Source organism: Carassius gibelio, chromosome B5 (genome assembly GCF_023724105.1).
Source record: "Carassius gibelio isolate Cgi1373 ecotype wild population from Czech Republic chromosome B5, carGib1.2-hapl.c, whole genome shotgun sequence".
NCBI classification, from domain to species: Eukaryota; Metazoa; Chordata; class Actinopteri; order Cypriniformes; family Cyprinidae; genus Carassius; species Carassius gibelio.
In genome coordinates, this window is record NC_068400.1 from 33,429,091 (window position 1) to 33,451,761 (window position 22,671).

Here is a 22,671-nt window from a genome sequence, read left to right on the forward strand (position 1 = left end):
AAGCTTGCTTAATAAAAGATTGAATCAGAAAAAGTGAAACTAGGATCAATGAAAGAGGCATGGGATGTGATACTGGAAAGTTCAAATGTTATTGAGTTTGATGTGGGAAAGCGAGCGCTATCTGTTTAAATGGGGCGTGTGAGTGAGGAGGTGTGTTATCAGTTATCCCATGGGAACTTCCCTCTCCAGCACGCAGCACGGAAGCCAGAGATCACACAGAATTCCCCTTAACAGTCCATGTAGCGAAGCGCAAATTCAGATCAGAAACACAGAAATGTAAAAATGCTTGCAATCGGTAGTTGCATGAGTATGGATTGATGGAGCTGGGTTTAATCTCAATTTAATGTAAGTAAATCTGTCTATTCTTTAGACTTTGTATTAAAGCTTGTTCTGAACACAGTCTTCAGTTGACATTAATGTCCATTGTTATGTTTTATGAATTTACATATGCTGTATGAATGATGTTGAATTGATGGCTATTTTTTCTTTTTTTCATAAACAGTTACCTTTGTTTGTCTGGTTTAATAAAAAAATATTAGAGTATGCCATCTTTAATGCGTAAAATGTGTTTTAAAGCACATGTTAAGAAGGGACGAGGAAATGGTTACATTTAAAAAAAAAAAAAAAAAAAAAGTGCTTCTACTGGATGTAAACTGCTTGTATTTAGTAAAAAAAAAAAAAAAAAAATAACATTTGCCCTGTTTTTTTTATTACTTATTTTGTTCGACAAACATTATTTATTTTCTGTCCCCATTCAATTAATTTTAATTAAATAATTTAATTATAACTGAAGTTTTAATTACCTAAGAAAGTTGTTTTTTTTTTGTTTTTTTTTTTATACTGATGCTGTAATTGATGTCTTTTTTTTATGTCTGTCTCTGACCTCAAACAAATATTTTAGTTAACTGTTAAATATTTAGTTTGGGGAATTGAATGAGGTAGTTTGGGAATGAATGAATGAATGAAGGAATGAATGAGAATCACAATCACTATTGTGAATATAAGGTGCTTACTATCCTTTGCCCCTTCACTCCTCTTGTTATTTAAGGTCAGTTTTCAACTGTTTATTGATTTGAACCACTGTTTACCTCCTTAATACAGTTGCAGAACTGAATAGATTGAAGACCATCTGAATGACAGCTAAAAACTGGATAGATCAAATTTTCTTTTTCCATCTTCACTAAATGTGATGATTTCCTGTGCCGTAGATCATTATGGGCTGTGCTCTTTTTTGGTGGGCTAAAATTGTACCTGTCGGCTAGTTGCCATGGAAACATTCACCTTTCCGTAGTTGCGGTCCATTCAAGGGTAGAGCTAAACCCTGGCAACCAAAGAGCATTGATCTCTCTCTCTCTCTCTCTCTCTCTCTCTCTCTCTCTCTCTCTCTAAATTAGAACACAGTAATGACAGCAGAGCCTCAGGCTACATGATTAATCATATACTGCATTAATTGACATTGTGATTTTAGCCATGGCTGTATGTAATGATTAAAGGCTGTTTTAATGTATTCAGTGTCTTATGAAAGAGTTATTTTTCACTTTTGGTTATGCCATCTGTCATGGCTAATTGAACCACTCCCACAATGTATATGTTCTTTTTTTTTAGCATAAACCGTCATTGCTAAAAAAAAAAAAAAAACATACATTATATTTTATTTTAAAAATGTAATTGTGGAAAGAACAACTGTCCACTCAATAACATTCATCAGCAGCTGTGAAATAGATTTATCAGTGACCTCACATAACTTGTGCATTTATGCTAATGACCTAAACTTTTTGTTTCTATGTGAGCTCCATACACCCACACTCAATGCATGTGAAAAGAGCCTGTGATGTGTGCTCTGAAAGGCTGAATTGTGTGTATCAAGCAGTGTGTGTAAGAGCTGTGATGGCCTGTGTGTTTGGGAGCATGTCCCGGCACATCTTCCTGTTTTTCTTTCTCCTCCCATTTCTTTCATGTAGTGTTCAAGGTTGCTTTGATTTGTGAACTGTATTTTGTTGTAAGTGTTTCTACCCATGCTAAGGGCACTGTGAGTGCAAAGGATGAATAATTTCTTGATGAACCGAAATGTACCAAATTTAAAGAGCACATTTCCATAGCACATTTGATTATGGATCTTTTAGGTTGTAGTAAATGTAGTACATTTCCACATTCAGCATCCCTGAACAGTTCAAATGTAAATTCATACTTGAAATTAGAGATGGATCTTTAGTGAATTTTCATTACACTGATTAATCCAACTCGTACTATTTCTGACATCAATGTGGGATCAACTAGGCTTCATTGGATTAGCTTGATTTCTTTGTTCAGGGTCTACAAAACTGACCCAATCAGTTCAACTGAGTTTCCCAAAATGCAGTAAAAAGAGTAAAAGCCCACCCAACTCTAATTCTCTTCTTCAAATCCTATTGGGAGGTCAGTCTGGATAACTGGGGGTTGTTGCAACAGTACAGTTCATATATTTACTAGTTATTAGGGATGCACTTTGAACAATACCATTGTCATATTGGTTGTCAGCCAACAGTTTTGTTTGTTATTAGTTGCAAAGCAGTCTGTAGCCCTGAGAGCCAAATTTCCAATCGGTTCACTCTGAGTAAAATCGAATATTGTACTGTTTCTGTTCCTGCTTTCATCCGCAATATTATCGTGCCAAAACCGTTTTTCCCCCCCCAAAAAATACCAGTTAATAATATTATTTTTAAAACTTTTTCTTTGCCTATACTACTACTACTACTACTACTAATAATAATAATAATAATAATAATAATAATAATAATAGCCTAATAATAATAATAAAATACAGAGTTTTTTTACTGAAAAAAGAAAAGATAAAGATGGAAGAGATGCCATATATATGTATCTGTGTGCACGTGAGGTGCCGGTGCGATATGGTCATACCAGTACTGGTTGGTTATACAGATAGAAGCAAAACATCATTCACCACTGTCAAGATTTGCTAAATAAATAAAACTGTAAAGCTTTTGCAAAATAAAGAAAACGATTTTCTGTTATCTTGTTTTAATTTCCATGAACTTTGGATCAGATCACAATAAACCGAAAGTTTATCGCACGTTTAATCAGACAGTTTGTTAATGTGTTAATGATTTAAGTGAAATACATTTTGTGTGTAGGTCAATATAGGCTATTCATTTTCTATGTAAGTTTTAATTCTTAAAGTAAAAGTTTTATTCTGTTTTCTTTATTCACAAGCGCTGCAGGTGCATGTGATTTGTTGAATCCATCTTACGCTATTTCCTTGGATAAATAAAATGGCTTTGTTGAGGAAGAGGAGTGCCCGAGTTTGCCACTCGGTTGACTAAATGGGACTTACCTATGATTCATTTACAGCTGAGCATGGGCATTTCACTGGCTGGATGTGTCAGCCTCACATTTGCATAGGCCATACTACTTTTAATTCCTGATTGGTTCACAGCATATTTCAAATATTAACCCTTAAATGCATACCTTGGGTCTTTAGCTACCTGGGACATCTTTCTCTACCCTCTCGCTCCTGGATTTTTTTTAAGTTCGAGATCAATTTTCTTAGTTTTCTTAAATATATTCATTATAAACAATATAACAAGAAAAAAAGTAAAATATTAAATAATAACAGTTTTCTGATTAAGTTTTTGTAAAATGTTTATAGGGTCACTAGAGTTTTGTAAATGTGAAGGTATTTTTTTTTCCTCAAGGTGGCACTGTTTGATACACAATGATGGCGTGACATTTCACTCATAATTGCCGCATAAAACAAACGTATATCCTCAGCAAAAGTTTAACTGGTTTGAATGGCTTTACTGTAAAGCAATTACTATACGCAATGAAATATAAGCGTCACCGTCATTTAATGCTGGATGTGGTCAGTAACCTGCCAGTGATCAAAATATTGAATATGAAGTCATTAAAAACAATAGTTGGAGAATATGGTTGAGATTGTGAATGTGAGGCAGATGCTGAATGTACTGTGGACGTGCGCTCTGACGATGACAGTGATGGTAAAATCATCTGCTCAAACTGAACTCTTGTAATTTTCAAAAGGTAACAAAATATACTTTATTTTATTCTTCTGTAATTGTTCTTAAAATATCAAGAGAGTTTTTTGCTATTGCAGCAGTTAGAGATCCATCCGTGCTGGATATATAGGTCGCTAAAGGTTAGCGTCGCTAAAGACCCGAATATGTAATAATGATTAGGGCGTCACTTTTGAGAAAAATCTAATTGGAACGGATATCGAATATCATGCAATGTATTCTAATATATTCTAATATCTACGTGCCCCAACACATAGAGCCTGCATTGGAAATAATGAACATGAGCGCGCAAAAGACGCGTTAACAGCCCCTAATGGAGATTCAATCACAAATGTTTAACTGTAAGTCATAAACATGACTATCTGGATTATTATTTTTTTTTACTTAATGTTTGAAACAGCAGGTTATCAACTTATCTGGATTAAGTTGGCTCTCTTTTATTTACAATGTTCCCCGCGGTGGAGAACACATGTTCGGAGCGCTCAGACATGCCTGGCTACTTTATTCACTTGATTTGGTCATGGGCCTATGCTACAATACGTCTAGAGTGGCCTCTACTGGATAAGATGGCAAAGAACAAAATAAAAAAACAAACTGTGTAATTATAGACTAAAAAATGCACTACACATGGCATTTTAAAAACTGGATATTTTATTTATAGTTCGATTACGGATATTTCACGTCATGTTCGAATGCATATTCGAATATCGAATAAAAAGTGACAGCCCTAATAATGATTGGCAAAACATTCATGCAGGGTTAAATGGAACGATAAAATAACGTTAACTGGTTAATGGCCATTTCAAATTTTCTATTTGTTCTGAACTTTAAAATTTGATTTACGTTTCTGTTTCTTTTCTGTTCTGTTCCTGTCAAAATTTCGTTCATTTCCGGATTTAGTTTTTGGCCTTGAACCGGTTGAGAGCCCTGCAGAGAGCGTAATCTTGGTTTCTTCTATCAGTCTGTCACTTGTATTAGTTCAAAACATTTATTTATAGAGCATTGCTATCTCCATTCTCCTTTATTACTTTTACATGCTGTCATGAAAAAAATTAAAATACAAAATAATAAAAAGCTATTTAAAGTAAGTTGTTATCATGGCACTGTCACCTCTTTTTATGTTTATTTTCAGACTCAAATGCCTTTGGTTTATTCCATTGATTTGTTGGATTTTTGAAGATATGGCCTAGAACCAAATAATTAAGCGGTCTGAGTTAAAAACGAAGAACAGAAAAGGAGGAATGGAGGGTGTAGTGTGAATTATGTCTGGTGCAGTGTCTGAAATATTTACAGAGACAGAGATATATAGCACTGTGAAGACAGGAAGTGTGTGCGCTGGGGATGAATCCATTTGGGAAGCAGAGGATTCCGGGTAAATTTGGAGCAAAAATGAGAAACTGAAAGATAAAGAGAGAACATGGCAAACTGTTATAAAAAGGATTCTTTTCCAAGGACAAATGGGTCAGTTACTTCTCCGCAGACAGCACGTGCATGCTGTTCTGTTTGAGGTGATAAGTATTTGGAGGTGAGCTGTTCAGTTCAGTTTTTGTGTTAATATCTCCCTGCCTCAAAACACATGCTCGCTTTCATTGGTAGGGGATGCATAACATGAAAGAGCTTGTAACACATGCCATTAAGCATGCACAGCACAACACTGAGCGTGCCAACATCACACTAACAGGCTAAAATACATGCTGTCTTTCACACACACAGTGAACACAGTTAGAGCGGCTGTATTATCATTCATACAGTGTCGTTCATTGCCTCCAATGCTGACATTAACATTCATTCTTCTAGACTGATGTGACGGTTAACCTTCTAGAGACACACTCCATGTGGAGTAGTGTGTGTGTTTCCATGTGTTGGTGTTCTACATCCATCTCCTTATTAGTCTCACTTGCCTTTAAATAAGACTTATTTCGACACATAGACAGCCAAGGACGAGTAAACATACATTCCTCACAGGGTACACCTCAGCACGATCCTCTTGTCTGAACATGTCCTTTTCCTCTCTTAAACTCACCTCTAACTCCCAGGATGCACTTCACTCTGATTTACCCAGTGGCAATATTTAGATGATCTAGAATGTGCTGTTACATCATATTGGTAAAAATGAGAAAGTGCCCTTCTTGGGTGTCCTTTAAAAACATTATTTCTAAAATTAGAAATGATTGTACTCCGCATAACATTTTTAATGTGACATTTATTTAGTTTTGACCAGAGAACAACACGGAAAAGAAGCAATGTTGAATGAAGTCATTATTTATTTTAATTTTTATTTGCATGAACAAAGGATTCTCGTAGCTTCATAAAACAGTGATTGAAACACTGATGTCACATGGACTATTTTAAAAATGTCCTTACTACCTTTCTAGGCCTTGAACTTGTCAGTTGCATTGCTGTCTATGAAGGGTTTAGAAAGAATTTGGATTCATCAAAAATATCTTAATTTGTGTTCTGAAGATGAACGAAGGTCTTAAGGGTTTGGAACGATATGAGGATGACTAATTGATAACAGAATTTTCATTTTGGGGTAAACTATTCCTTTAATGCACTGCCGTAGCCCTTCATGGTTAAAAGTGGTTGAGTTATTGTCTCGTGTTGGATAGAAAGTTCTGAATGATGAGATATTTCTTGTCTTCGAAACGAAAGATAAGGTTTATGTGTGCCCATGGAAAGTGCTGAACTGTTCTCTGTTTCAGTGGCACTTGATCCCCTTCCAAACTTGTTGACCAAAAAAGAGCTTCTAAGAGGTATTTTCACTCCTGATTCCATTTTCTCTCACAGTTTTGGAGAGCTAATATTAAGTCCTACTCAAGGAAACTGTCTGTTTCATTTGAAACAAAAAGTTCATGTTTAGAGAACATTCTTTTGATCTTAAAAGTTTCATTTCCAGTAACTAAGTGGTTGACGACAATTCAGATAAACCCCCCAACACACACTGTTTCTTTAGATTTTTAACATTCTTTCACTCAAGCTGGTTTTTGACAACTATTCCCAATACTTCCTGTCAGTGTCATCCCATCATTGTTTCCCAGTCAGGAAAACTGACGTTGGATTTCTCCTCATTCTGGAACTCAACCTGTCGTTTGGTCTTTCTATCGCTACTTCAAGCATGGATCAATCCCACAATCCCCTCTGCTCCAATTACTCTCAGAGCATTCTGCTTGGTTTCACCTCAGCCAATCAGAAATAAAACAGTTTGTACACACACACACACAGACACACACACACACGTTTTACTCTCTGAAGCCTCAGTGGTTAGGAGACAAGGCTGGTCTCAGGAGGATAGTCTTACCTCTGAAGATCTTTGTGGAGGAGAGAAAGGAGAGTGCAAGGAAAGGAAAACAAGCGAGAGGGGGAAGGGAGGTAAATAAAGAGTTCAGGGTAATAGAGAATAGTAAATAATTTATGAGATACACACAGCACAGCAACAAACTGTTGATGATGATTGTTTATTGAGAGAGATGTGGGTCACTTCCTAGTAGATTTAATTGTCTCTTTGTGTGGGGGAAAATGTGGGTTTACGTTAAGAGAGCATCACTAGCATCACATTTAACAAGAGGTCAAAAATTGTCCATGTGTGTTAGTTAATTACTAAAATGAAAGAGTTCACCCAAAATGTTTAATTTATTTACCCCCATGACATTCCAGTTCTATGTTTGTTTCTCTTTTCTATGTAACACAAAATTAGATGTTAAGCAGAATGTCCAAGGTGCTCTTTTTCCATACAAAAGGAGTATGAAAAGTAGGGATGGAACGGTTCGCAAAAAAAAAAAAAAAAACCATTCTCTCTTGTTCAGTGCGAATGCCGTATGCTGGATTATGAGCAGTCATTTATGCCATTATCACTGGGTGCTGATAGCTTGCATGCACAGCTGAGACCTGAACAGCACATTAACATGCTAAAATCTTCTGAGAGTTGTCATGGTAGAAGTGAAGCCGTTTAAGCTGTATTTTAATGCCTTACATAACCTACAATACTAAACCTTCATCACAGCCAGATGCACAGCAACCCAATTTTTAGGGGGTACGCAGCAAAACAACATTGGGGTGTGTAAATTATGACAGAATTTAAATATTTGTGCGATGTATTCCTTGGAGAACAGAAGATGAAGAGTGTTCTGTGCACATCTCTTTCCAGCTGACATCAAGGAATGAGTGGTGGAACTGTTCCCAGATCAGATCTGCTTTGTAGCAAACACTAATTAACGTCAGCTCAGACCAACACAGGCTTCATCTTAGATGAGATCTCCCACTCTAATTACAGCGGTAAACATGTTGGATTTTCCAATGATATGCTTGCTATCTCCTATCATTGTTTATTATGGATGCGGAACATGTTGAATTGATGTGACACAAGTGGTATTGGCATCTTAAATGGCTTCATTCTTCACACATGAATGCAAGCACACGTAACTTCCTCTACGATCTGGCACCTTTCTGACTATGGTCTGTTAGCAGATATTCAAATGTATGGAAGAGATTTTCTAAATTCTATTTTAGATTTTTAAGAGATAATTAACAGTTTGAAGAAGGCACTAATTATCTTGTCAGAGCACTAATCAGTTTCTGTGCGCACTAACATTAACCAACAGCTCAGTTAATGACACCTGTAGTGAGCAGATCACGCAAACACTTTGCTCAAGCAACACATGCTGAACAGCAAGCCTGTGTTCATTCACATGCCTTTGTGAGTAATTAATGCCTTTATGCAATATGTATATCTCATATCATAGAGAAAATTTTGAGGACATTTTTTCTGACCCACTTTAGACCTTTTCACTCTTGTTTACTGTAATTTATTTTCTTAAGTTATAAGTTTAAATTGCAATGGTCTGAAATTTATTTCAGAATTTTTTAAATTTATTAAGTTTATTTCCACTGAATTAGGAGTAATATTATAGAAAAATTGCTGCATGACCTCTATTATTGCTATATTATTGCTGCTGTTTTCACACTTTGCAGACTCAAACTATGTTGTTGAGGTTCAAACATCTATTATTCTTTGATCCTCGAAACTGCTGTATCCTGTTCACCTCTTTAAGGCTGCCTGCGGACTCTGTTGTCTCAGCATTGTCTGTCTGTGAATAGGACCAGAACACGTGTCCTCATATTATACACCTGCAGTTTAGGCAGTGATAACACTTGCCACATCAGTTATCTTGTCTTGTTTTCAAGATAAACGATTATGTGAGTATTGAAAGTGTGTGTGTGTGTACACGAGGGACGCTTGTGTGACTGGTTGGTTTGTTTTCCTGTCTCAGGTCCCATCTGATGCCCAGGCTGAAGGAGTCGCGTTCTCACGAGTCTTTGCTCAGTCCCAGCAGTGCAGTAGAAGCTCTGGATCTCAGCATGGAGGAGGAGGTCCTTATTAAACCAGTGCACAGCTCCATCCTCGGGCAAGATTATTGCTTTGAGGTATAGATGCCTCTTTCACTTGCTTTACATTATTTACAACAATAAATTAATTGATCTGATATTTCTTAACCCTCAGTACATGTTAAATTCAATATTACAGTATATTATCATTCATAAGACAAAAAGCTGTTTGTCAAAATCAGAATCATATTAAATCAAGAGCTTGTGGATTAAACCAGAATATAATTAAACTCAGAATTAAATCAAATTAAGGAATTTAACCGAACCTGGGAAATCTGAATTTATTAAGTTTGGATTGGATTTTTTTTTTTTTTTTTGTCTCTCTTATAGCTTATGATTCGGGTTTTTTATGTTTTTTAAATGCTGTATCTGTACCCAAAATATCTGTCAGTAAGTGTGATTCAGTTTTGCATTTTGTAACATATTTTCAAATGACATTAAAACGTGGCAAAGGAACTGGAATCCGTGAGATTTGTTGCAGCAAGCTGACAATTATCAACCTTTTTTCCAAAGGTGAGCACCTCCACAGGTAGTAAGTGCTTTTCCTGTCGTTCGGCCGCAGAGAGAGACAAATGGATGGAGAACCTGCGACGGGCCATTCATCCTAATAAGGTAAACTCACCTTTCTGTAGAGTTGCTTTTATTCCTGCATAGGCTAAAACCATCCTTGATGCAGATGCTCTGATTTATTACTGAAGAAATGCAACTCAATGCAAAGAAAAAAAGAGAGCTCAAATAATGTTTCTGCATCTGTAAGAATGATGAAATTCAGGGCAGTTTTTTTTCCATCTCCCTTTGATATAAGCACATGGAAAGCAAAACATATGGCAGCTTTGAGCGCGCCAAGAAAAAGATCTCATCCGACAGCTCATTTACCAATCAATGATTAAGCAAATTAATGATTAATTAGATTGGAACAAAAATTCAAGCACAACCTTCAAGTTATATTTGCCTTCTTCACAGCTTGCCTGGGGATGTGTTTAATGTCTCCCCATCGCTCAGTCTTACATTTTAATTACTCAGTGGGTTTCTGAGGTGAACACCAGAGCCAGGCTTTCCAGAGCTTTGCTGTGAACAGATGATGCTTCAGACAGATGTTGATGCTGTAGTAGTGTGGAGATGATCATAGCTCAGGCATTAGCTGTTGCGGCAGAGGCCCATTTCTGTCTGCCTAATTAGTTCATTATCTGTGATGAGGGCGCACAATGGAGCACCTCAATACCGAGATGCGAAATCAATTGCCTTGGTGGGTGTTTATTTGTGAGGGAATATCCATGAGCAGTGGAGCCCGACACAATGCCCTTTAGTACAGTCATCTGCTGTACAGCGCAATTCATCCGTCAAGCCTTAAAGGCATAGGTCTCTCCAAAATGGAAGCTGTATTACTATTTATTATGTATTTATTATTTAGGAATCTTTGTACAGTAGGGGTGTAACGGCTTTGTTCAGTGCAAGTTCCGTATGCTTGAATATGAGCAGTCATTTATGCCGTCATCACCTGGTTTTGTGCAGAGGAGAACTGAACAGCATATTTCTAACGCCATTTAAAATAAAATCATTTACTGTCAGCTTTGCCATTTTAAACATTCAGAGCCAGAAGACATCTCATAAGCTTTGTGTGTGCGTTCATTTAAAGTGCGCCAACCCTCGGACAAATTGAGACAAAAATGATGTTAAAATATCTGTCTTTGTTCTGTACGTTGAATTTAGAGGATCAGTGTAGTGCATCCATGGATTGTCTTAAAGTGATAGCACTTTTTTAATGTTAATCAAGCAACAAACAAAGAAACAATTCACTGTTCTTTATTTAATAGCTTATGTACCTTTAATTAGGATTAGGATTTAATTTATACAGTCAAATATGCAGTGATTATAAAGTGATTACTTTGATTTGATTACTTACCTACCGTATTTTCCGGACTATAAGTCACACTTTTTTCATAGTTTGGCTGGTCCTGGGACTTATAGTCAGGTGCAACTTATTTATCAAAATTAATTTGATGTGAACCAGGAGAAATGAACCAATAGAAAACATTACCGTCTACAGCCGCCAGAGGGCGCTCTATGCTGCCAGAGATGCTGCTCAGTGCTCCTGTAGTCTACACTGTAGTCAGCATAGAGCGCACTCTAGTGGCTGTAGACGGAAATGTTTTCTCTTGGTTCTTGGTTCAAAATAAGTGGAAATGGACTTATAGTCCAGTGCGACTTATATGTTTTTTTTCCTCATCATGACGTATTTTTTGGACTGATGCGACTTATACTCAGGTGCGACTTTTAGTCCGAAAAATAGGGTAATTCAATTTCTGTACCTAAAAACTATTGTTAGACCTAAAAACCTGAATAGCACTGTTTATGTATTTATTTGTGCTGATGTTTGTCGTTAGATTATTTGTTTTTATTTTCATTATTTTTATTTGCCAGTATAGTCTCTTCCCTGAACATAGCACATACCGAACCGTACCGAAACCTTGACTTTAGAACCGTGATACAAAGTGAAAATTGACTAACTGTTACACCTCTATTATACAGCCTAGGGCTGCATGATTAATGCAAATAAAACTTGTAATAATACAGGTGCTTCTGCATGACATCACTAATTGTGGGTCGGGACAGTGTAGAGGGACAAGAATTGCTGCATACCGCTGGTGAGTAAGGGCTTTAGTCTGTTCAGTTCAGTGATTCACAATGGTCTGTGGCCTCAGAAATAACTGGCATTTCGTTTTATTCTGATCTCATCCTCCATTGCCTCCTACGTTATAAGAGGAAGGAGGGTTATCTATAAATTAACCTCTATTATAGTCCAACAAAAGCTTAACCTTAACTGCAGCATGATGCAGGTCAACTTTATGGCCGTCCCTCGTATATTAAACCACATGACTTCACACTGGAAAGACTATTCCATAAAAAAAAGCTAGTGAATTACATTAACTGCTGAATGATGTCACGCAGTATTTACAGCACCACCCTGCTATCTTTATGGGAAGGACATGAAGTGATCTAAAATAAAGGGCCTTTTAATTTCAAGCCAAGGGTGGGTGATCTGAAGCAGAGGGTATTTAATCACGTCATCTCTAAATCACTGACCCTGTTAGATGCCACACTGATGCGGTAATAATCCGTTACAGCCATGACATGGCAGCCTAACAGTCCACTGACCTCACAATGTCCTTTCATCTCTAGGACAACAGTCGGCGGGTGGAGAATACGCTCCAGCTGTGGATCATCGAAGCTAAGGACCTTCCGGCCAAGAAAAAGTACTTCTGTGAGCTCTGCTTAGATGACGGCCTCTATGCCCGCACCACCTGCAAGCTGAAGACAGATAATGTCTTCTGGGGTGAACACTTTGAGTTCAATAACCTCCCTATGGTCCAGAACATCACCGTCCATCTCTATAGGGACTCGGACAAGAAGAAGAAAAAGGACAAGAACAATTATGTGGGGCTGGTGAGCATTCCTGCAGTGAATGTCACGAGCAGGCAGCTGGTCGAGAAATGGTACCCAGTTAGCCAACCCAATCCAGGGAAAGGGAAAACAGCTGGACCCATGGTCCGCATCAAGGCCCGGTACCAGAGCATGAACATCCTGCCCATGGAGCTCTACAAAGAGTTTGCCGAGTACATCACCAACAACTACATGCTGCTCTGCTCCATGCTGGAGCCGGTCATCAGTGTCAAGAACAAAGAGGAGATGGCCTGCGCTCTGGTGCACATCTTACAGAGCACCGGCAAAGCAAAGGTATTGTGAATGTCTCAACAGTTTTTGTCATTTAGCAAATGGTTGTCAAACTGTGCTCCAGGAAAGTGACGGGGGTCTACATAAAATACTATTTTTACTATAAAAGAAAAAAATGAAGAATATGAAAGAATTTAATAATATTAAACAAATTAACAATAAGTGTAGTTGACATAAAAGTTTTGTTCTGCCTCCAAAGACATTTTTGTATTTTTTCCACAGTATAAATTGGATCTTAAAACATCAAAAATATATAGCTGCCTTTTGTGGTTTAGGAATGAGGTCTATTTTAAACAACAAACTAAACATATATTTTATATGTTTATATGTTATTTTGTAAAATAAAAAATTCACCATTATTCACAGAGATTATAGATTATATATTGTAACTTTATACATACACTTTTATTTATGAAATATTTAGATTATTCGAATAAATAATCAATTTAAACATTAGTTTATGAATTAATTAAATTTATATGAAATATTATTTTTATAATTTATGAATGAATATTTAAATTCATCATTTATCTGACTGTATCTTTACTTTTTGCAGTTATTGGAAAAAAACTTTTTTTTATTTTATTTTTTTTTTTTGAGACCGTTGTGTTTCCCTGTGCATTTTGTTTTCATTGATGCTCTTATTGAACTTCATAGGTCACTGTGAATCAAAAGCAATCCAATTCCAGTTTGTTATCTCTGCTGTAGTGTCCCGCTGCTATTCCTTGCTGTTTGGGTTAACAAAGGGATACTACATTAAAGAGATTGTGTGTAGTTTGTATTGGCTACATCAGTGCATCTTTGTATTTGTGTGTGTCGGATTTCTCATGCTGAGAGGTATTTCGGAGGGATTATCTCCCCCTGGTTCTCACAGCCTACCGCTGGATCCAGAGAGAAAAATAGCGAATCTTCACATTATACCATAATGGAGGTATTAATACGGCTGCTCTTATCTGTATTGGCTGCTTTCAAGTCTGTCTGGCCCTCATTGGCAGATCCAGGGTTGTTGTAAATGGTATGTTTGCAGTGACTCACAGGATGATATAAACACAAAGGCAAAATGACCTTAGATGGAGCTGCATAAGCCTCTAGTATGGCATTTAGTGAAGAGCATGTTTAGACTGCACTAATGTCACTGTTCATTGTTTGAGGAAGAACAGGACAGACAGACAAAAGACAATTTTGCTGGTAACTTTTTTAGAGCTGAATATTATTATTAGCATAACCTGTGTGTGGAGTCTAATTAGACAAACTAAGCATGAAACAAGATTTTCAGATAGTAAATCTACCACTATGCTTTTAATCAGGGGCCGGGCATGAGGGTAATTTCTCAAGAGACTGATCTTTTTGCTGCTTTTTTGCTTACACAGGGCAGTATTTTAATCTGACATTTTGCTGTCACCCATCAAGTAGTTATTCTAATGCCATTACCTCTAGTCATGGAGAATCAGTGAAATTAAGCGTGAAACTGTTTTTTATTCTTCATTTGTTCATTTGGGATGTCAGTGCAAATCTTAAGTTAATTGTTACGTATTTAAGGAATTCAGCTTCAGCAGAGGTTTTTGTTGGCATCATTTCAGCAGTACATCAGCAGTCATGGTGGATTGCTCATGGAGAGTTGAGAGGCTCATAGAGGACCTTTATTAGCCCCTTGGCTTCCGGACTACAACACTTGAACTTGAGAATAAAACCTTGCAACATTTAGAGCCAGATGATTTTTGGACAATTACAGAATGAAAATACTTCAGATTGATCCCTCAGTTTAGGCTGTTGTTCAAATGTGATGTCATGCATTCCCCCCTTACGGTTTCCTTGTGGAATCTGAGGGTTCAATGAAACAGTCAGTGTTTACTAGCAAATACACCAATCCTTTTGTTACGTTTGTAGATAAACGCTACACAGTACATGGTTTGGTGAACTTTCTACACTTTAAACTCACATGAGTTCTTCTAGCGTTTATGGATAATTGTGTGTATGTATTAATATATCGTATTCTCTCCATATTGTCCCACCATGGCTGGGTGAGGCCACATTTCTGAACACCCACATCATTGCTGAGTTTTAAACCAAACAATTTTAAAAGTTTAATTATAATGGGCTTTTTGTTTCTTTTTTTGGAGGGAGTTCTGAAAGTTGCAGCTCATGCAATTAACTCTTACCTCCTAAAATGTTATTCTTCATGGTAAGACCCCTTTGCGAACCCTGATAATGACTAGTCCAGTTTCCCCACACTCACCCAAAAAGTATCAGGGAATAGTATTCTGGAATAAGTCTTTGATAATTGTAAAGTTATTGAATTTTGAGTGAATTATCAATTTTCCTATTTTTCACACTCTGCTATAAAATATTTTTTAGAGACAAAGATATATCTGCCAGATAGTCTGTAACTCTTGTTTAGCATAAAATTTGCTTTGCAATAATGCAGCAGTGTCCCATTTGTGAGTTGGTTCTTTTCAACTAATTTGTCAAACTGGTTCACAGACTAGTCCAAATGATTCATTAATGAATCCTTCTCAGTCAGAAGGATTTTGTAAAAACCTTGATCCAGTGAACACGAACGACTCGACATTTGTTGGAAATGACACAGAAATTAAATGGTCAGTTTGTAACGGTTCATATCAACGATGCAACCCTTTATGCTAATATTTTCATTTGTCTGAACGCCAGTGTAAGTTGTGAACCACCACAGTGTCATTCGAGATGGTCACTGGTCCACGAACCACTGACTGATCTGCATCATTATCCTATGAATGCTGACTCTGAGATTGGCCGCTGTTTTCATTGCATTATTGAAAGTCATTAGTGTCTTTCACTGGTCCGCTGCTCTTCACCTCTGTAACTACTGGATAAAGGCGGAACGGGAGGGTGAGTCTACTATTACTAAACCAACTAGTGTTCATAGAGGGTCATCATAACCAGACAGTTGTGTCACTCATACCCTATCTGTCCCCTAGGTCCAGTGGGGGAGGTGGGGGGTGGGATCAGGACTGTTAGTCTGATGCTGTTAATTACTGATCCTTAATTACTTCGCTTCTCAAAGAAGCCCTGAGGGATATGGGCCATAAAAACTGTAACACTGATGGAATCATCCAAGCTGTCCAAGGTCATTTGTTTTGAGGATAGCTGTAAAACCCAGCCTACTCGCTTTTGTGATATGAATCTCTTATTTATCAATGTGTAGAATTAAACCAGCTGATCATATGCAATTCAATACAGATGCCTGTTATGAGACACAATTGACAATTATGCATTCTTTCTGATTTAGAGTTGAATTTGGTCCAAATGGAAAGCAGCTCCTAAACAGAACCTGATATATACTTACTGTACCATCAATATAAAATTAGGAAGCATTGAATATTGAATTTCACAATGATTTTGAAACACTTTTATTTATTCATTAATTCCCTGTTAAGTATTAGTGTTAAGACAAATGTTTTAAAAGTTAAATAAAGTTTAAACTTTGGTAGTAAAAATGGCACTAAAGAAGACTGGCAGCTTTGCCATTCCAGGAATAAATTGCATTTTAAAATACATTCAAATAGAAAACCGTCGAGCTGTTACTGTTAAATAAATGTACAGTAGCCTTGGTGAGCAAAAGATTTCTTCAAAAATTTTACATATTTCTGTAAAATGTTGTAGTATAAGTAGTACTAGTTATTGATATATTCCCTAGTGAAAATAAATATACTAAAATGTATTTAAAATACATTTCATACAAAGTATACTACAAATACATTAATACATAATAAATTATGTTCTTAATAAAAATACCCTGCAATTGTACTTTTAGTATGCTAAACTGGTGTATTTTAAGTCTGCTTAACTGATTTTGTACTTGATGCACTTTAATTGTGCGGAAGTAGTGTTGAAGTCCAACTAAAGATATACTTAAGTATATTTTACTGTGCTAAAGTGGAACTATTGCAAGTATAATTTATATGCAAAATATTTAAAGATCAGACAATCCTCATCATTAGTGACTTTAAAACATATTTTAGGCTTAATATTAAGCAATGTGCATTGTGCATAAGCACTAAAGTTTAATTACAATTTGTAAATCAGCAAGTCTTGAGCTACTGTATATGTCAGTAAATATGTTAATAGACTTGAACTACTCTTAGTATAAAATAAAAGCATTTTACATTTAAAATACCAGTTTTATGAAAATACCAGTTAATGAAAATGATGTGTGGTAAACCAGTCATGACTCGTCTTATTGAAAATAAAACACTTCTTTACAAATGAAGATTAGAATTGAATATCTCCAAATTGCTGAAAAACATCAAGATATTTTAGCTATATTGCCTAACCGTAGTTCTGACTTTTTCACCCAAAAATGAGCATTTTGTCATCATTTATTCACCCTCATGTTGTTCCAAACCGGTGTACTGAGCCTGCAGTGATGGATTCACAGAGAAGGATAATCTGATGGAATCTTGACAACTTAAATTTGACGTCTCTCACTGTTGCAGTACAGGCATCAGTAGATATGGTCACTGTATTCCCTTGACTGAACCTGAGGCCAGTTTGCTCATGAAGTAAAATATAGAGAAAAGATATCCCATAGAGACCACAAGCCCAAGAGGACACAATAACACTCATTTATCACTTGCTCGAGTTTCATGGGGGTGTGATTTTTATCTTGTATTCCTTTTTTTCTCCACCACTGAATAAAATGTGAAAGAAGATGAAATACACTCTAAAAACTGCTGGGTTGAAAACAACCCAATTTGGGTTATTTTGACAACCCAGCGCTGGGTCAAAAAGGGACGAACCCAGCGCTGGGTTGTTTTAACCCAACCAGTTGGGTTATCATATTTAACCCAGCCTGCTGGGTTGCCTTTTTTATGGTTTAAAATGACTATATTGCAGGGTTTAAAAAAACAGAGCGGGTGTTTTTTTATCACTGTATTTCAGAAGGAAAACTACTGTATTTAGAAAATGTTCGATATGATTTCGCATGTGCTTGATAAGGCAGCGTTTGTGAGCTCAGCACCGCTCTGCAGCCGTTACCGGAGAAACCTACCTCTCCCGCTCTTAGCGCCTCCTGCTGGCAGAAAATAAACTTGCAGAGTGCAGCCATATGGGGAAACAATGCATTTCTATGTTAAAATTAACCCAAATTGAGCTAGGCATTAAACCTACAAATGTTGTTCATTTTAAATATCACTTTTACACACAAATAATAATTACCAAAAGGAAAATATTTATTAAAAACAAGAGAAGAGTCAAAAAGTAACATGTTAGAAGAAATGCAGAAAAGGATGGCATTAACAGCTACAGAGTTCATAAACAAAGCATTGAACATTTGATGAATATAACTTAAGGTCAAACTGGACTTTGTTCAATTGTATATATTGTATAAAAATATACGAAAACACATACAATAAATTTACAATTAGTTAGGTTTTTTTCCAACTATTCTGGCATGACAGTACACAAATAAATCACAACATTAACTTTGATATTATAAAATTTAACAGACGCATGTGTGTGTGTGTGTGAGAAAGAATGTGAGCAGGTGTATGAATGACAGAGTGTAAACTCTTCTACTAAACAACACAGAAAAAGCATTTAACTTTTTTTTTTTTTTTTTAACAAATTATACACTTACAGTTTGTTTCATAGTCCATGAATACAGATCATGCATCACGGTCAATTTTCATGATCTCTTTAGCATAACTGATGTAATCATGAAGAAACCCCATCAGCACAGCATGTGACATCTTCTACATCATCCAGGGCAGCGTCCTCCTTTAAAACCACTGCTGTTTAGGGGAAAGAAGATTCTCCTCTCTGACCAGCATTCATCCCAGTCACCGCCTGCTCTTCATCAGTGGCCTAAGAGAAACACATTTGAAAAAATTAAACATTTAAACATTTTAAAGTTTCAACACTTGTGCGGTTGTTTAATGTCTCGGTCCACCACAGCTCTCGTGAAGGATATAATGGCAGCACTAGTGTGAGGGCAGGTGATATTGTTTGAATAAATATTGCTTTCAGAAAGCTTCTTTACTGAAACATTAAAACAGACATGACATTCACATACCTCACAATATTCACGTACATGGAGGGCTGCTCTTCAAACCGTTAGTTCAACAAATAATTAAAATGTTCATAATTTACTCTCCCCATGTTTTTCCAGACTCATACAAACTCTGTTCATTTTTTGGAAAACATATGAATATATTTAATATTCTCTTTTTGTGTCCTCCATTGCTGGTCTGGGAGACCAGTATTTTATTTTGAACATACATGTTTGCTATCATATAATTTAAGATGTATTCATATATAAATATCAGAATTTACTTCTACAATAACTCTATATTTATGAAGCTTGAAAATACTGATTATCTAAACTATAAATGGATTAACAAATATTATGAGAAAACTAAAAATATATTAATTTATGTTGTAAAGACAGACAAAAGTCTTATAGGTTTGGAATGACTTAAGGGCAAGTAAATGATTTTTTGTGTGAACTTTACCTCTAAGAGCGAAGACCAAGAATAATGACTCTCCAAATCAGACAACTCCAAAGTTGGTTTGATTTCTGCAATGAAAAACACAGACATCAATGGTCTTAATGAAATGAGCACATAATCACACTGTTGTTGCATCAAAATGTGAAGTAAACTGGCAGGAGACAACAGAAAAATTTATTTTCTAAAAATAACTTACATAAAATCTCAAAGGAATGATGCTCTCCCATGTCTCTTGCTTTTAACATCTACAAAAACAAAAAACAAACATTATTTTACTCTTAGTAAAAAACAACAACAACTGATAACATGAAATTATGAAGTTTACTTGCCTTAAACGATCTTTCCCTCCCTTCAGAAGAAGCTGAGAAAACCACCTCCTCACACAAGCAGACTTGTGTGTCCTTAACTCCAGTTAGTTTGAGTTCTGCAAAGAGGGGCATCAATGGTTTCAATAAAATATTAACATATACATACATACATATATATATAAAATCACACTGTTTTTGCATCAAAATGTGAAGTTAACAGGCAGGACACAACAGAAACATTAATTTTCTAAAAAAAAAAAAAGTAATAATAATTTAACTTACATCAGTCTCAAAAGAATGAAGTTATCTTGTCTCTGGATTTCAACATCTAAAAAAAAAACACACACACATTATTTTAGTCTTAGTAAAAATAAAGATAACTTGATGTTATTCTGAAGTTTACTCTCCTTAAACCGTCTGTCCCTCTCTTCAGAAGAACACCTCCTCCTCATCCTCACACAGGTCTGTGACTCCTCACACAAACAGCTTCTGTGTCTTTATCTCTCAGCGCGAGGACAATGAAGACACAACCTTGATAAGTCTGAAATATTACATGTAAAACATACTTTTAACAGTTACCACTTCAACAGCCTCAAAATAATTATGCTAGTCTTTACTACACAATGCCGTTTCCTTTAGGAGACAAACATACATTCAGTTTAACCGCGAAAAAAAAAGACAAATTCACATGAGCGTAACCGTGACCATAACCGTCTGTTAACGCCTCAAAGAGAACAGATAATGTAAAATCTTATGTAAATATGACAAAATACAATCACAGACGTTATATTAAAAGTACATCCTCCGTTCAGTAACGTTACATGAGGCAGTTAAGACCTCCGTGTCCGAGGCGAAAACCGCGTCCGTTTTTTATATAACGTTAGATATAACGTTAAGCTCCTTTGTTTCCGCCTTTCATAAAACCTTCCGCCTTTCATACAACCGGGTAAACAATAAAAGATAACTTTACATTTTGAATATTTAACGTTACTTACCATAGTCTTTCACTCGCTTCTCGCTTCTATCACGCTGAGAAAATGGCGGCTGCTCGCACTGGAGACGTACGATTTTGACGTGACGTGCGTGCTCTCCTTCACGTCCGCGTCCTCAACCCACCCCCGCTGGGTTAAAATAGATAGTTATTTTCAACCCAAACTTGGGTTAAAACATCCCAAAGTCCTATCCAACAGCCTCAACCCAGCAGTTGGGTTGAAAAAACAACCCAGCGTTTTTTAGAGTGTACTGTATACAGTCAATTGGGGAGAATTCAATCTTGCTCACTTCTTCTATCTTGCTCTTCCCACAGTCATGGAAACCTGGGAAAATGTTTTAAAATTCTGACAATTGTTCTAGAAATGCTTTGGAAATATTTCATCAGCTAGATATTGTTTTTGAAAAGTAACTTTCTTGCCACATTAAAATTGGAGGGCATATTTTTTTTGTCTTACTAGAGAAATTTGTGTACTTAAGTAAACATCATATATTTGTATGTAAGTATACAAATGTAAATATATTTAATTATGTTAGAAAGTTTGGTGTAATTAAGATTTTAAAAATGTTTTTGAAAAGGCTTTTATGCTCGCCAAGTTTGCACTTGATCAAAATTATAGTAAAAACAGTAATATTGTGAAGTATAATTACAATTTAAATTAACTTTTATATTTTAATATATTTTAGAATGTAATTTATTTCTGTGAAGCAAAGCCATTACTCCAGTCTTCAGTGTCACATGATCCATCAGAAATCATTCTAATATGCTGATTTGGTGCTCAAGAACAGCTGCACTACTAAATATTTTTGCACACACTGATTTTTAGTAGTCTCTGATTAATTATTATTATTATTATTATTATATAAAGAATAGTATTTATTTGAAACTGAAATATTTTGTAATATAAATGACCTTTTTATCACTATTAATCAATTTAATGCATGCTTACTACATAAAAGTATTAATTTCTTAGGGGGAAAAAATCTTACTGACACCAGACTTTTGAATGGTAATGATTGGAACTACATATACACATTGATGTATATATTGGATTGTGGCAAAGCAACAGCTCAACCGGCATCTTCCATCATTACCTTAGAGACACGAGACGAGAGTCATTATCTGCATTTTCCTTCAGCCCCCTTATCTTTCCTCTCCTCATCCGTCACCCTTTCTTTTTCTTGTTTTCTCTCCATCACCTCTCTATCTCCTTATCTTGTCTAAGACTCATGCTCTGCCATTCTCTCCCTCTCTATCTCGCTTGGCTGCACTTTAAGGCAGGCTGGCTCTGAAAGGATGTCATTTCTGGTCTGAAGCAGCACATTGCCCTGACAGCTATTACAGAAGTCGTGCTTCGTTGTAGATGTGACATCCACTTCAGCGGGCTCTCCATGCACACACACTTTAACACTTTTTCATGCATCTCAAGAGTTTGAGGTTAGACAAAGTATTAATCGGTTTTCGTGATATGATTTAAAGGTGATGTCATTTCTGTGCCTGATTGCAACATGTGATTATTCCTGGAAAGAGATGATTCCATGGACTGCAATTTTTGAGACCCAGTATGCAGATATTGACTTGACAATACAAAACATTGGCCTGTAGCAGTCATTGCATAATCACATGATTATGGGGATGGGGATTTGGCAGATATATAAAAGTGACAGAATTTCCTAAAAAAAAAAAATAATAAAACCAAGCAATTAATCGCATCCAAGTCTTTGTTTACATAATATATATGT

The 22,671-nt window shown here is 36.1% G+C and overlaps 1 protein-coding gene and 2 long non-coding RNA genes across 8 annotated transcripts in view; 1 reads left to right on the forward strand and 2 right to left on the reverse strand.

Annotated features, from left to right (window-relative positions):
* Window positions 1-22,671, forward strand: part of LOC127957628 (disabled homolog 2-interacting protein) — a 128,178-nt gene that overhangs the window by 83,425 nt on the left and 22,082 nt on the right. For 5 of the 6 annotated variants that reach the window (XM_052556250.1, XM_052556252.1, XM_052556253.1 and 2 more), the window contains 3 exons: window positions 9,299-9,452; window positions 9,927-10,025; window positions 12,594-13,148. In XM_052556250.1, coding sequence (XP_052412210.1) covers window positions 9,299-9,452; window positions 9,927-10,025; window positions 12,594-13,148 — 808 coding nt within the window. Of the gene's footprint in view, window positions 1-184; window positions 346-9,298; window positions 9,453-9,926; window positions 10,026-12,593; window positions 13,149-22,671 lie in introns of those variants that run through there. The other variant, XM_052556254.1, reaches the window with a different exon arrangement.
* LOC127957629 (uncharacterized) lies at window positions 18,332-19,877 on the reverse strand. The gene is made up of 3 exons (XR_008153821.1): window positions 19,827-19,877; window positions 19,634-19,698; window positions 18,332-18,986 (listed from the first exon to the last, which is right to left on the reverse strand). It is a non-coding gene; the product is annotated as an uncharacterized LOC127957629 (long non-coding RNA).
* Window positions 19,959-21,055, reverse strand: LOC127957630 (uncharacterized). The gene is made up of 3 exons (XR_008153822.1): window positions 20,934-21,055; window positions 20,221-20,479; window positions 19,959-20,054 (listed from the first exon to the last, which is right to left on the reverse strand). It is a non-coding gene; the product is annotated as an uncharacterized LOC127957630 (long non-coding RNA).